Source organism: Panulirus ornatus, chromosome 16 (genome assembly GCF_036320965.1).
Source record: "Panulirus ornatus isolate Po-2019 chromosome 16, ASM3632096v1, whole genome shotgun sequence".
Taxonomy (NCBI): domain Eukaryota; kingdom Metazoa; phylum Arthropoda; class Malacostraca; order Decapoda; family Palinuridae; genus Panulirus; species Panulirus ornatus.
In genome coordinates, this window is record NC_092239.1 from 17,915,820 (window position 1) to 17,931,669 (window position 15,850).

At 40.1% G+C, this 15,850-nt stretch overlaps 1 protein-coding gene across 1 annotated transcript in view; it reads right to left on the bottom strand.

The window, feature by feature from the left end:
* The window catches only part of LOC139754180 (uncharacterized), a 71,744-nt gene that overhangs the window by 622 nt on the left and 55,272 nt on the right, over positions 1-15,850 (bottom strand). The window contains 6 exon segments of the mRNA XM_071671373.1: positions 1-3,663; positions 9,524-9,621; positions 9,803-9,940; positions 10,665-10,825; positions 11,707-11,884; positions 12,867-13,045. The exon segment at positions 1-3,663 is cut by the window's left edge and continues 622 nt beyond it. Of these exon segments, the coding sequence (XP_071527474.1) occupies positions 3,177-3,663; positions 9,524-9,621; positions 9,803-9,940; positions 10,665-10,825; positions 11,707-11,884; positions 12,867-13,045 (1,241 nt within the window). The 3' untranslated portion in view covers positions 1-3,176.

The following is a 15,850-nucleotide window of genomic DNA, read 5'->3' on the forward strand; positions in this document are numbered from 1 at the left end:
TAAGATCATCAAATCCAGTTTTACTGCCATGGAATTTTATAGTTACCTCCCAGCATGAAAAGGACTGAATGACATGATACTCATAACTCCTGCTCGGATTTTACTTGTTATATGCCACTAATAAAAGGTTTAACCCGAAGTACAACCTGGCTCATAACATAATGAAAATAACACAAATGGCCTCATAATCTATATGTTTCCAGGAAGCTAAAAAACAAAATGAATGAGGTTTAACCTGGTTCAAAAAATCAGATGTTTATATTTTCCAAACAATATTTCTATCCGTCCTAATTTTTCTCCAGATAACTGTTTCTAACTATTCGTAGTTCACTCCCAGAGACTATGCTGTACTGCAGGCGACACAACTGTTCCATGTAACAGCCTACAAATATTATAGTAGATCCCACAGTCCAAAGTGAGAAAAAGAACGTGATAACTCTTTGATAAGTCAATCTGTTCTTCAAAGTTCGCTATCTTTTCATGCATAAGGTCTGAGTTTAATTTGATATTTTATTAATTCTAAACATTTAACTGTGAGTAGACACAGCAACGTTTCACAGTAATCAAGTATATGATTATCTGTTATATCCTAAACTACTACATATTGGTTAGCCTATGCTTTCTTTTAAAGGCATGCAGATCCCTTTTCCCAAATCCGTAAATATCTACAGCATTTTTTTTTTTTCTTATTTTATCCAACGCCGCCTCTTTATTGTTTATTGTGCCACAAGTGTACTGCCTGTGGGTCCTCTTCTGACCTGTAATTTATGTAATCTAGCCTTTTATAGTTGTAGAACATTACACATCTTGTGAACAATCATTCTTTATCTAAGTAACTAAATCATAGAATATTCTATCCTACTTCTAACACAAATTTTCTTCTATGAGCCTACTTTTTTCAGCTACAGATTGTAGTTTCCCATTTTGCCTACATAATTCACTATTTTTTAAGCTATGACATTCCACTTTCTAGGTTAGTTTTCCACATATATAATCAACTCCTAAGGTTAGCGTACTTGCCCTTATCATGCCTACATTCTCTTCTTATAGCCAATAATCTCATGCCAGTGGTTATGCCTAACCTTTCAAACAACATATACCGAGGAACCCTCGAAAAAAAGGCCGTGTACTATAATTTCACTTGCATCTATAGCATATCAAATTGGGAAGTCTCGAATTCTCTGATGGACAAAGGACAACAGACATGGACCAAAACAGGATTCTGCTCTTAATTACTGCTATACCTAAGAACAAAACCAGAAAAATCTTCAAACTGATGGAAAACTAAAGCTGAAGAAAACAACAAATGAACTTACCCGTAAAGGTTTTTGTTCATGGATCGGTTCATTTTGAAATGATTCATGCAGTTGTAAGATATCTAGATTATCGTATTTCAAGCACACCGACTACTAAAATCTACCACTATTATGCGTCGTCAGGAATCACTGTCCCTCGCTACTGAGTTGGTTTCCGCAACAAGGCGTTCATTGCCCATCTCTTCGCTATGTAAACAAAACAAATGTCAATGCAGATTCTTTCGTAGAAATTTATTTAGGTATGTATAATCATTTTCATAATATGAATACAAAATTAATGATTGGCTATAGAGCTTAGTATTCGGATTAAGCAGAATATTGACGATCGAAGTGAATCAGTAATAAAACGATAAATGCTTTCATATTACGTTACAGGAAGTATTGGGCAACTTCCTGAACCTTGACTGCTTGTTTAGCATAAGACACAAATTTAATCATTTTCGAGAGAGGAGCATTTTGTCCTTACTCCATTCCCTCCTAGGTCAATGTAGCTCTGGGTGAGAGAACATGTTTCCTTTAAACTTTACAGAGAATCACTAATGTAGTCTTGACAGAAGGGGAATTATCATGTTTATTGTCTGAAACAGCAATAGCGATTCGCTATTAGAACACAACCGTAAAAGTGTTGCCTCTGTTAACGAACAGTTGGCACCCATTTGCTAAACCTCGATTCAGCGGCTAAAAGCGGGATTTAATTTTTGTGAAAAAAGAATAAAGGTAATGAGAACATTAGAAATTCCACTGCATTCCAAAAATTGAGATTATATTTCTAATGTGCAAGTAGTTCATATTCTCTAACATATTGCCCTCACTGGGTAAGTTTACGGCCTTACTGACAATGAATTTCGATGGTCACTTTGAAAATCAGTGTTGACGTGATCTTTGGCTCAACCTTTAAAGGACACGTCAGGGGCCAGGCCATAAAACTCAACAATCGTACAAGCATACTTAAAAGTTTAATAGGTTAGGGAAGAAACTGATACACTATCCTCATTGATACATCCCACTGAAGGCTGCTCCTTATGAATGAAACACCATTTATCATCATTGGATTATTTTTGATATCTCGTGTCTACCAATAAGGAAAAAGATCAGGTACCGTGAAGTTAGCGATTATCTGTATAGTGTTGCAGGTACATCATAGTATTATGTAACTCATTGTAAACATCTTACATTCACTGTTGCGAGTTTTGTTTAGCACTATATGCATTTTTTTTTTCACGTTTCGTATACATACTATTCTTATAGTAACCCTGGGACCTCACTCCAAGAAAGAGTCCTGGTGTCACCCAAGACCTCTTTTTAAGGGCTGCCCAAGGATGCGCTACTTCCAGTAGCTAGGAAATGTGGATTGCATTGGAGTGAGAACTTCTGAGAATGTACTTCCAAAGACGTCTTTTCACTCACGGTTGTAACATCGAACAAGCGGAATCTATATATAGGAATGAAGTGTTAGCTTTGAGCTCTACATCCCTAAAGGTCTTAAAATGTTCTTTCCCATAAAACAACACTGAGCCTATGATCTTAACCAATACGAATTTCCCACACATTATGCAACAGAATCTTTAATATTCACTTTACGGTTTTTGACAATCTCCATCGTACGTATTGATTCGTATTTCTAACCAAATGACACCCCTTAATTCTTTTTAGCTTGTCTTTTTGGGAAGAAAAGTAATAGTATTATACATAGAATGTTTGGCTTTCCTTTGACTGAAGCATTTTACTTTTATCCGTGAGAAAAAATAAAAAGATGAAATGAATGAATAAATAAGGTTTTCTATTGCAACATAATGAAATTATTAGAGAAACAGATGTGCAGCCTGCAACCACTTGGGTTAGAGCCAATCACCGGGACCCCTAGAATATATGCTCGTTTTCTATGTCACTGGAGCTTTCCTCTTCTATGACCTGGTGGACAAGGTTGCTGAAAGCGCAGGTACGGATGATCGATATCTTCTTGGGCAACAGGTCTTGCACGTAACCCTCGTTGACAAAAGTCAGAGAGGAGTAAATGCTGATATCTATGCCTTCCTCTCTGCTACCATCATAGACATGACCTTCTGAAGACCAACTTGCTTGTGTTGTCTCGGCCTTGGAATCTAAGGAGAATTTAGGGCCGAGAGAAGACATCTTTCCCTTCATATTCTTGGAAATTCGATCTATATTGGGCTCAGGTCCTACAGAACGAGTTTTTTCCTCGTACTTCTTGGGGTCTGGATCTAAGCTCTGCTCAGATCTAACATATCCCTCCTCAGATTTGGACATCTTGAAAGTCATAGAAGCTCCATTTGTTGATGACGACAGTACTGCTTGAGGCCCGCCCTCCTGACGACTCACACTTCCTCTGCAATGAGTCAGTACTTTGTATGAATTGATAGTTTACGACAGCATTTTCGGTGTCTCTCCAAACCGTTTTCTTTCATATCAAAACAGCAATATTACCGTTCTAAGTCTACCTTACAGACTCCGACCCGAAAACTTGTATCATTTGTTGTTAATTAGTTGTAAGAATTGTAAATTAAGGAAAGAGGATGAATGGAAGGACTCAAAAAGAAAGAAAAAGGGAAATACAGGGCAAGTGGAGAGCAGGTGGGCTATCCACTTAGCGGAAACGATGTTTACCCATTACGTTTTACTTTACTGTTAATATACCACTAACTGGGTACCGTTAGAATGTAATTAAAGGCGCATAGGAACATTTATCACTAACCTTGCCTTATATTTCTGGCTACAAAGGCCATCTTGGATATAAGTCTTGACAGACCAAGATGACCGTATTGTCATATATATATATATATATATATAGGTACAGTAGGGTTGAGGGTCAATTCAATTGGGAGGTGAGTTTGAATGGAGAAAAACTGGAGGAAGTGAAGTGTTTTAGATATCTGGGAGTGGATCTGGCAGCGGATGGAACCATGGAAGCGGAAGTGGATCATAGGGTGGGGGAGGGGGCGAAAATTCTGGGAGCCTTGAAGAATGTGTGGAAGTCGAGAACATTATCTCGGAAAGCAAAAATGGGTATGTTTGAAGGAATAGTGGTTCCAACAATGTTGTATGGTTGCGAGGCGTGGACTATGGATAGAGTTGTGCGCAGGAGGATGGATGTGCTGGAAATGAGATGTTTGAGGACAATGTGTGGTGTGAGGTGGTTTGATCGAGTAAGTAACGTAAGGGTAAGAGAGATGTGTGGAAATAAAAAGAGCGTGGTTGAGAGAGCAGAAGAGGGTGTTTTGAAATGGTTTGGGCACATGGAGAGAATGAGTGAGGAAAGATTGACCAAGAGGATATATGTGTCGAAGGTGGAGGGAACGAGGAGAAGAGGGAGACCAAATTGGAGGTGGAAAGATGGAGTGAAAAAGATTTTGTGTGATCGGGGCCTGAACATGCAGGAGGGTGAAAGGAGGGCAAAGAATAAAGTGAATTGGGGCGATGTGGTATACCGGGGTTGACGTGCTGTCAGTGGATTGAATCAAGGCATGTGTATGGGGGTGGGTTGGGCCATTTCTTTCGTCTGTTTCCTTGCGCTACCTCGCAAACGCGGGAGGAGACAGCGACAAAGCAAAAAAAAAAAAAAAAAAAAAAAAAAGATATATATATATATTTTTTTTTTTTTTTTTTTTTTTTTTTTTTTTTATACTTTGTCGCTGTCTCCCGCGTTTGCGAGGTAGCGCCAGGAAACAGACGAAAGAAATGGCCCAACCCCCCCCCACACACATGTACATACACACGTCCACACACGCAAATATACACACCCACACAGCTTTCCATGGTTTACCCCAGACGCTTCACATGCCTTGCTTCAATCCACTGACAGCACGTCAACCCCTGTATACCACATGACTCCAATTCACTCTATTTCTTGCCCTCCTTTCACCCTCCTGCATGTTCAGGCCCCGATCACACAAAATCTTTTTCACTCCATCTTTCCACCTCCAATTTGGTCTCCCTCTTCTCCTCGTTCCCTCCACCTCCGACACATATATCCTCTTGGTCAATCTCTCCTCACTCATTCTCTCCATGTGCCCAAACCATTTCAAAACACCCTCTTCTGCTCTCTCGACCACGCTCTTTTTATTTCCACACATCTCTCTCACCCTTACGTTACTTACTCGATCAAACCACCTCACACCACACATTGTCCTCAAACATCTCATTTCCAGCACATCCATCCTCCTGCGCACATCTCTATCCATAGCCCACGCCTCGCAACCATACAGCATTGTTGGAACCACTATTCCCTCAAACATACCCATTTTTGCTTTCCGAGATAATGTTCTCGACTTCCACACATTTTTCAAGGCTCCCAAAATTTTCGCCCCCTCCCCCACCCTATGATCCACTTCCGCTTCCATGGTTCCATCCGCTGACAGATCCACTCCCAGATATCTAAAACACTTCACTTCCTCCAGTTTTTCTCCATTCAAACTCACCTCCCAATTGACTTGACCCTCACCCCTACTGTACCTAATAACCTTGCTCTTATTCACATTTACTCTCAACTTTCTTCTTCCACACACTTTACCAAACTCAGTCACCAGCTTCTGCAGTTTCTCACATGAATCAGCCACCAGCGCTGTATCATCAGCGAACAACAATTGACTCACTTCCCAAGCTCTCTCATCCCCAACAGACTTCATACTTGCCCCTCTTTCCAGGACTCTTGCATTTACCTCCCTTACAACCCCATCCATAAACAAATTAAACAACCATGGAGACATCACACACCCCTGCCGCAAACCTACATTCACTGAGAACCAATCACTTTCCTCTCTTCCTACACGTACACATGCCTTACATCCTCGATAAAAACTTTTCACTGCTTCTATATATATATATATATATATATATATATATATATATATATATATATATATATATTTTCTCTCCATCTTTGTATACTTCTGATCAAGAAAATGGTTGTCATGTCATAACAGAATCACGCACATAAATTCGAACTAAGGCCCAAAAGGAAAAATCTGCCACTAATCTCTTAGCAGAAGTAATGTTCTGCAACAGAGCCTAAAAAGTGTTTGCCATACAATGTATACAGTTTCCAAGCTCTGAAAATGAATACTTCGAAAATATTACACTGACATTCAGTATCATGGTGAATTACTGTACGCAAGTTTTAAGTAAAGAAATATAAGTAGGCTATCAGTTACTTGTATCGACAGATGCACTTAAGACGTTAAACTATAGCATTTCATAAAAAAATATATGATGGAACTGGAGATTAAGTAAACATTTCATTCCTATGCGGAATGGATTACACGACCTTAAAATATCCATCTATAAACAAAATGTATATTTCTTACAGACGTATGAACATGCAGTATACGATAAATCTTTATTGCTTGAAATATAGTTCAATGTTGTTGAGGGAATTATCGTTCGGCTTGTATCCCCTCGGTCAATGTTTACAGTCAGGCCACGTTTCTCCGTGAAGTGCGAAGATGTCAATCATTGGTGTTATTATCATAGAATAAGCGGAAGTTACGTGGATAATTCTCTCAGCAGAGGATATATTTTTGCCTTTTGTTTGTGGTGTTTACAAGGACAGAAAGTGAAAGAAAATTGGCCACATTTCCGTTGGTATGCATGCATATGTGAATTAAAGCTTTTGAAGTAGTCCGCCTCAAATCGAGAAATATATGTTGCCGATTCAGTTGTATATGATTTATTGAAAATGACAACATTGTGAAAATGATTGATAACTAAGATACATAAAAGAAATTTAGAACACGATCAGATATAACAGACACAGAAGATATTTAGAGCATTTTTTTTGAAAAGGACCTGTCTTCATTCAGCAATGGAAAGGAAAGCAATGCATTACTTATTTCTTTGACAGTTACGTAAAGTATCACTGTAAAGTCTGAAATTAAGCTGGTTACTGGCAGAATGAACGCCGAATTCTTTTCACCCGTTTGTAATCTCGACTGAAGCCTAGACGTGAACTCAGCCCGGCCAGCTAACACAACCCAGCGTATCGGAATTGTTGAAAGTTCTGGCTGATTTTACCGATGATTAGGTAAGTAATATTAGTTCAAGCTTATATTAGTTTTGTATATATAAATTGGCTGTATTATGTTTCTGTAAGGCACATGACAGAAGAGCTAGCGGAAGCATTATACCTGAACAGTGCATATCCATAAACGGCTGGAAGTTGCAATATCAGTTTAGCGGTTTAAGTTTTTTGTTAAGGTTTTCGAGACATGTTTTCCTTAATCTTTTTTTTGGCGTAAATTAGAACGTAGCTAGGTCATATGATGATGGATGTCACGTGCAAAAGGACCTAAAGTTGTATGGTTTACTTTTGATATCGCTAGCTTTAGTACGCCCATCAAATGGAATTTTATTAAGACTCATCAGTTGCTCGTTTATTGAGCAAATTCCTCTACCATTTTTATGGATGGCGTTACGGGTCCCATAGTTGAAATACTTTGCCTGGAGCTGTAGAGAGGACGTTAGGGTTAACGTTAGTCCTTCCTAGCCATTCTCAAACAGTTTAACTTGGAAAATAAATTTAGACTCGCTCGAAATTAATTTAAATCACATCTCTTGGGTCACTTTCAGAATTTTGTTGAGTTGAAGGGCAACGAGATCCATTGTGAAAGGCAGTAACACTTAAGATCGAGAAAGTATTCATTCTTCATCACTGACTGCTTACACAACGAGCAAGTGTTTAAGCGGCAGTCACAAAACAAACAAAATGCCAAATACTTTTGAACAACAGAGATCAGGTTGGAACAGTTCTTGCAGTAGTTCAAACATGTATCAGATGCATTTTGTATGTATATATCCAGTTTACAGTTAGTCAAAGAAAGGTCATATTAGGTTAATATCGTCACACATAGAATGTCATAATGATGCTTCACACGTGTTCGCACATTAAAGTGAAAACTTGCATCATTTACCATAGATAGTTCTGAATTTAGAAAACCAAATTGCAGATAGATTAATGGGTGAAATTTAGAAGTATAAAAACATCATCGGGAAAGGGTATGATTGCCACGTAAATCCAGTCGCATTTTAACTTCAGCCCTCAATCCTTTCTTTTACCTAAAAGCCTGCGTATGGTCATGATATTCTTACTTAATATAGATTGATTCTTAGAAAATGATTGTATGAAACTCAGCATCAGTCGTTGAGAATCAAATAGCCTTTGTGCTTTTGAAAACCAAGTAATCTTACAATGGAAAGGATGGTATTTATCGCTGTGTTCTGCTCCATTCAGTGATAGATACTGATAGCCAACGTGAATCAACACGTTTTGCTACGAATTGAAATCTAGAAACGACGTAAGAGTTGGAATTTGAATACAATGCTTCTTCCATGGAAATGACAGCGCTTTTTTTTTTTTCGTGAAAACTAGGCTGCGCGCAGTCTCGCTTTTGTGAGTTGCCTTGTTTACTGATGTAATTAAACGATTTGGAATGTACAGATACAGTGTCCAGAAAAGGCATAATGTCAGCATGAAAGAATTCAATGGAAGCACTTACCCTAAGGTGTTCAAGGAAAACTGCTCTGTACGGCTAAAAGCTTTCATAGTGGACTTTGAGCTTCTACGAGTGTAAATGGTTGCATGAATGGTGTGAAGAAAAAGTGAAAGTGCGCCAGGGCTTTGTAATGCTACCCTGGTCGCTAACTGCTTCCACACCGCGATAGGATCCTTGAACATGTTAGTGTTACCCTTTAGCACGACGGTACGACCTTTCGATATGATGGCCTAACCTTTGGTCTGACCCTTAAGACTTAAGGGTTGAACCCTTTGTGCTTATGGGTTGTTCTGTCATGCTCAAGGGATTAAGCATGGGAGCTCTGATTTTTTTTTTCTAATGTGATTCGTATATTATCTGTTCCTGTTACCGCTTGAGAAACACGTTTATGATATTATACTTTGAATGAAGAGAGAGGCATATCATACAGTATGTCTCACAAGTTATTCCCTCACCAGCACACACTTGTATGTGAGAGCTTGAATATACAAAATAGATTAGTGAGCATGAAAATCTGAATTTACCCCCTTGTGCACGACGGTCTGACACTAGAGCACGACGGTATGACCAATGGATAGCCTGGCATTTGGCCTGATTCAGATCAGGGGCCAGGCCATCGTACCCAAGGGTCTTACTGTCATGCTTAAGGGTCGCACCGCTGTGCTTCAGAGGTCAACAGCAGGGAGGACCTAAACAACGTACCTTGGGCATGTACTTAGCACGCTACAGTTCGAGGTGATAGACCTGACAGACCACATGTATCGCCGCATGCCGTGCCCTCGAGTAAGCACCAACGATGACTGGAAAACATATATCATAGTTAGTACTTGCCTAACCCCTTGAGTTGGACGACTTAAAACCCATAGAAGGTGACTCCCTGCTTCACCAGGAATGATTCAGTTTTGTGATGGAAAGCACCTTGAATGCACATGACAGTTATGAACAGCTGCCATTGAACTTCCTGAAATGGTGGTTGGTTACCTTGCCTTTGTAGAAGAAAGGGAAGGTAACCCTGAAGGCGCGTTGGAAGGTCTGGTGCATGAAGGCGTACACGATGGGGTTGACAGCAGGGTTGATGTATATCATGTACTGCGCAACAGTTAGGAAGCAGTTGTATCTCTGCCGGCAGGAAGATATTGTCAGTAATTCACACAGCGGCCACAGTTCTATATTACATTGTAGTGGGCATGAGAGGTATTGCTAATATTTCTTCCTTAAGAAGTTTATTCTTAAACTACTTCAGCAAGACCCTTGGGCACGACGGGACGACCCTAGGATATGATGGCTTGGCCTTTGACGTAATCCTTCTGGATTAAGTGAAAGACAAGGGCATGATGCCCAAAGGTTGTGGCTATGCAAGGCTCTTATAACCGTATTCAAGGCCGGTAATGTCATGCTCAAGGGGTTAGAGATCTAAGGAAGACAGAAACCAAAATGATAATAAACAATAATCTGGCGGAGGAAAGTGCTATCAATTTTCTCCCGAAATGGTCACACACGTTCAAATCCTAGGAAATTCAAGATGAGGTAATTACCATGGAATATTAGAACTCGTTATTCCATAAGCAGTTATGCCAGGAGGACAGTAATACTGAAAACGAACTCCTTTGCTCGAGGATGATACATGAAGTTACAGTGTATAAGGTCATAGAATTTCTGGAGGTTGTTCAAGATTTTCGATTTGTGATTATAATTGGACTTGGGCGGCCTACATGACCCTGAGAGACGATACGCCGTAGCCCAAACAACCAACCACCCAACCTGAACCTCAACAGAAAATCGTTACAAAGATTTCAGTGGCAAGGAATTCTCTCAAATGATACCGTTATGCTAGGCTACTCACAGCCTCCGTGGCATCGTCTTTGAACTGGCCGTAGTCATCCAGGAAGTTGTTGATTGTGATCTGAAGGAGTAGTAACGGTAGCCAGCACACTGTTAAGATAATCACCACAACGAACATCATCTTGACCACTCGCTTCTTTAAGTGCGTGATGATTGGGTGTTCTGTCAAGACAGAGAGAGAATGTTAGTTGTACTTAGCATATCGGTACACGCTGCGTGGGATGTAATGTATGTTTTCATTATATCATACACTGAAGGGCATCATACATGCTATACGGTATGTCTAGTGACTGCGAGAAACTGAAGTAGATTTAATCATGGCTCTGTATGTTCCTGTACACATCACAGATGCTGTACATATACGAATAATTATATACGAATTATTTCTTTACTAGGGTAATTACGATGTAACCATAACGAAAAAAGAAACAACCTAGTTTCATCCACAAACGCATTAACACATTTAGATAAACTTCGAATTATAAAACAGACAAGTTTTGAACATAGAAAAATTGTCAGGTTTTTAAGAAGGAGGAAAGAGGGTCATTCACTTTAAAAGTCACAGTTATTGTGTGAGCGTTGGCAAGTTTGACGGTTGGCCGATTCGAAGTCCGCTTTCCTTTCAGAGTAAGACTTTGGAACTCTTTTGTTCTCTGCGTTTTGCACGACTCCTACTGTATGTTTTTGTTGAAAAGGTTGGTCTCGTCCCAACCGAACACCAGGTGACACTTTCTTGATTAAGCTTCTCACCCATCAGGCCTGAAGTGGGTACCAGTGTACGTGATTAGTGCCTTTTGTTATAGAAATTGTGATGTTGGTGATCTCATCCTTCGTTCCTTTAGCGTAAAGTTACGATTTTTGAACTCGTCGTTCACACCTCCGGGTATAACGGCCTTGACAATATACCCAAGGATCATTCTTAGGTCTCGTGCTGTCGTGCGCATGGGGACTGGACATTTTAAACGACTCCCGAGCACAGGTGTTATACTACCATCTTTAAGTTCTCCAAGTTTTAAGTGTGGTGGCAAGGACAGCCAACTCACCTTTCCTGCAGGCGTTGCGGAACCTCCTGTGGTGGAAGTAGACCATTATGGTCGTGTAGCTGACCACCATGATGCTCAGGGGCAACCAGTTCAAGGCAATGGTGCCCACGATCCACCAGACGCGGATGTTTTCGTGCTCTCCACAAATCTTTTGAGTCAGGTCATTCCAAATATGTACCTGGGAGGATTGAAATGAAAGTCAGGTCCTTTCAGAAATGCGTATGGGATTATAGCAATAGGAGTCAGGTCGTTGTACGTTTCTGGGATTAATGACGTGATTCAAGCCGTGTCAGACATGTACCTAGGATTAGTAATAGTCAGGTCGTTTTGAATACCTACTGCTATAAAAATAAGTCAGGTCGTGTCAGAGATACGTCTGGGATTAGTAAATGGAGTCTGGTCGATTTAAATACCTGGGGTTATTGTAATGATTCAGGTCGTGTCAGATATGCATCTGGGATTACAGAGCGTTGATGGTACCTGATATATAACTGGGATATATACACGAGAGTCAGGTCTTTCCGTATAAGCCTTCATTGTTCTTGCGGGAGTGGAGTCTCATTATATATGCACCAGTATGTGTTATATGTGTCATATCTCTCTCTCTCTCTCTCTCTCTCTCTCTCTCTCTCTCTCTCTCTCTCTCTCTCTCTCTCTCTCTCTCTCTCTCTCAAATCTTTACTCGTAATTATGTTTACGTTCTGATGAATATGCTACAAGCTTGGATGTAATTATGAAGGTCAAGAAATGGGTCACGTTGGGTGCGAATATGAGGTTGTTTCTGTTGATGATGTCGCATCCATCTTGTCACATGTCCAACCTTGACGTTGGTGGGAAGGTTTGGTGTAGGGTTTGTCCTCTTGTCCAGGTTCATTTAGTCAGATAAGAAGATCGTATGGATAGGTTGAGATTATTATTATCATTTTTGAGAGAGAGAGAGAGAGAGAGAGAGAGAGAGAGAGAGAGAGAGAGAGAGAGAGAGAGAGAGAGAGAGAATGTCATCAGTGTCGATAGATGGGCTTCTGCAAGGTGGTATGTTATTACGATCTTGTATTTCATCAGGCTAGACATCTTTCCATATGATTATATTTTTCACAGTCGAGCATAATTATGAACCAACTGTAAAGGGCTTTGAGAAACATATCACTTGGTTTACCTACTGTATAGACCCTATAGATGGCCCATGGAGTAGCCAAGAGCGCCGACGCCGCCCATATAAAGATGATGATGCCCACAGACTGCCATCTCTTGAAGTGTTGATGGAAGGGGTAAACCACACCAACCATACGGTCGAAGGAGATGGTAGCCAGTGACGTCACGCTTACCAGCATGACCAACGCTGGAAGGATTGTGGACGGTGAATAGAATGTAAATGATGGACTCTTTTAAACTGTTGATCTGGGATACACTGCATTTGACAAGTTCAAAACCGTTTTCGAAAAAGAAAATCTTCGTTACAGCAGCACAGTGTTTGTCTGTCAGAGGATTAAGTAGTCGTACAAAATACCGAGCGGTTATGAAATAGAATGACAAGTTCATGATGAAAAGATAGATAATTGATACAAGCAGTTGAATAACAAATAACTACCGAGAAAAAGCCATTTGAATGACGTATATATACAATACGTGGTACCGTTGGGGAATGTGTAGATGTAAGTGGAAAAATACAGTGACAACATTCAAAACATACAAGGGAAGGTAAAGAGAACGCCTGGTTGTTTGTTTACCAACCGCAAACATTTCAAAGACTACGCTGTGCGCATCGTCTGAGACATTCGTAGACCCTCAAAGGATAACTTCATCGTGTGTGTTTGCCAGGACATTGGCATATAATTTTTGTACGGGACTATTTAATGGAAATTTAACCTTGACTTTTGAGTCACACTGTAACGTATGTAGAGCTGGAATCACCATTTTATCTCCAGCACTAAAGTAACTTGCAGTAAATTCACCATAGTGCTGAATTCTGTTGTAAACTGTTGTTCTCGGCCTGGGCGGTACCTCCACTAGTGGGGGAGCTTTTAGAAAATTTCGATGGCGCTTGATTTAGAAATATGACAGCAAGAAGCGTTAAGCATTAACTGTTTCCAGAACACGTACGTATCAGCTTTCCGTCCATTGACTTTCGTTCAACTTTACACAGACAGCTCGGCAGCCCTAGGTGTTTCTGTTGCCTTATACTCAAATTTTGTTTTAAAGATAATTAATTCTTTTGATATTTTAAAAGCGTTTGAATGTATAAAAGATACTCTCAGAATAACATATGTAACCCCGGTATACAGTAGAGGGTCCGCACGTAAACTTTAGGTATTAGCTTGGATCCTGCTTTTGTGTGTTGTTACATGTGCCATTTTGTGACTGTATGCAATTCTTGATGCAAAATTCATTTAACTTTCTATAAAGGGAGCAGCAGCCATCATTTTCTCTTGAAATGAGGCGCTGTACTAAGAAAGGTTGGAAACCACTTGACTCCTTATCAATTAAGGCTGGTAAACATGCATTCACTAGAACCTTATTTGTGTGCATCACTTTAGTAGATAATTATAATAATGATAATCGATATATTATCATTATTATTATCATTATTATTAATTTCATTATTGTTGTTGATATCATTTATCATTATTAGTTGTTGACATTTGTTATATTAAGCTTCGCAACGCGTATAGTTTAAGACCTTATCGTACCGTGCCTTCGTACTTGCTTGGTATTCGTAGGACGTAAGCCTATCAATTTTCATTCTTAGAGAGGGAAGCAGTGCGCAGAGACTGGGCTTCAGGGTATATAACGTGAATAAACCTGCCAAAAAAAAAAAAAAGACTTCAGTCTGTGAATACGTCAGAGTAAGATTTAATGATGTTTATAGTCTTGAAATGAGGTTAAGACTTTGCACGTAAGAATGCCTGTTGTTAGCGAAGGTACAGAGCGTGTGGATTCAGCTGCTGTTATCCTTCCTCTTGCTGACAGGATTCATCTTGATTCTGTTCCATCTTCTCTAAGGGATTTGACCTCATAGCTTCACAGAAACATTCATTTACGCCTGCATGGGCTAGGTCAAGGACGAGACTTATGAGACTGGAGAATTCCTTGAAGGAATTGATGACGTTGAGATGAAGATTGAGAGAATTTGGGAGAGATGGAAAACGATATCACCAGACGTGATGAATCACACCAAGTGCATGATAGCAGGATTCACACAAGAACAGGAACAGGAATGATTTATTTACTTTGTATGTATCCTTCTAGGTGGCACCAGGTCTCACCCAACACCCAGAAATTGTTGGTGTCCCGTATGGTGAAGGGTATCGGCCCGGCCACGCCCATGATGAGGTCGGCCACCGACATGTTGAGGATGAAGTGGTTGACGGACGTGCGGAGCAGCAGGCGGTTCTTCATGAGGATGATAATGATGCACACGTTACCTAGGATGGCCATGAGCGTCACCAAGATGGTGTAAGTCCATCTCACGCCCAGCTCCCACCCGGCGGTATACGTTAGGTTGTTTCTGTCAGTGTAGTTGTAATCTCCAAAGCAGATGATTTCGTTTTCGCTGTATTCGCAACAAGTCAGGTTACAGCTTATCTTAAATTCATCAATAACTACAGTTTCGTTTTTCAAAGTGGCTTCGAGATAAGCTATTTCAGGTCTCCGTAGCATGTTTTCTGCCCGTTGATGCCTTTCAGCAATTTGTTACTATACTGTTGTATCAGGTTTACGTGTTAAAGTGATATGATTGAGATTGCTTGGTATTAGACATGGAAGGGTTGTGTTCAACAGCGGATAGAACGTAAAAAATTGTAGTTTGTAACGTTTATGGTCACCTCTATATGTACGCTTCCTTGTTCACTATTCGTGCGCTGTCAGTACTTCTCGGAGTTCTGTAGATAATTCGGTAACTCTTGCTTTCACTCAGCCAGCTTTACAGAAGGTAGTAAAGTACATGATCCTCATCCCGATACTTTGTTCACACGGAAGTTTTGTATGTATTTCACTCAACCGAAAGAGGCTTAGGAGGCATTATGTACGTACGTCCTAGCAGCACTAAAGTATATGGGGAACCACTTTTGTGTGTGTATTTCTCACGACTGATGCAGCACAGTTTGACTGATACCAAACACTGTCTCGTTGTCATTCTTATCTCCAC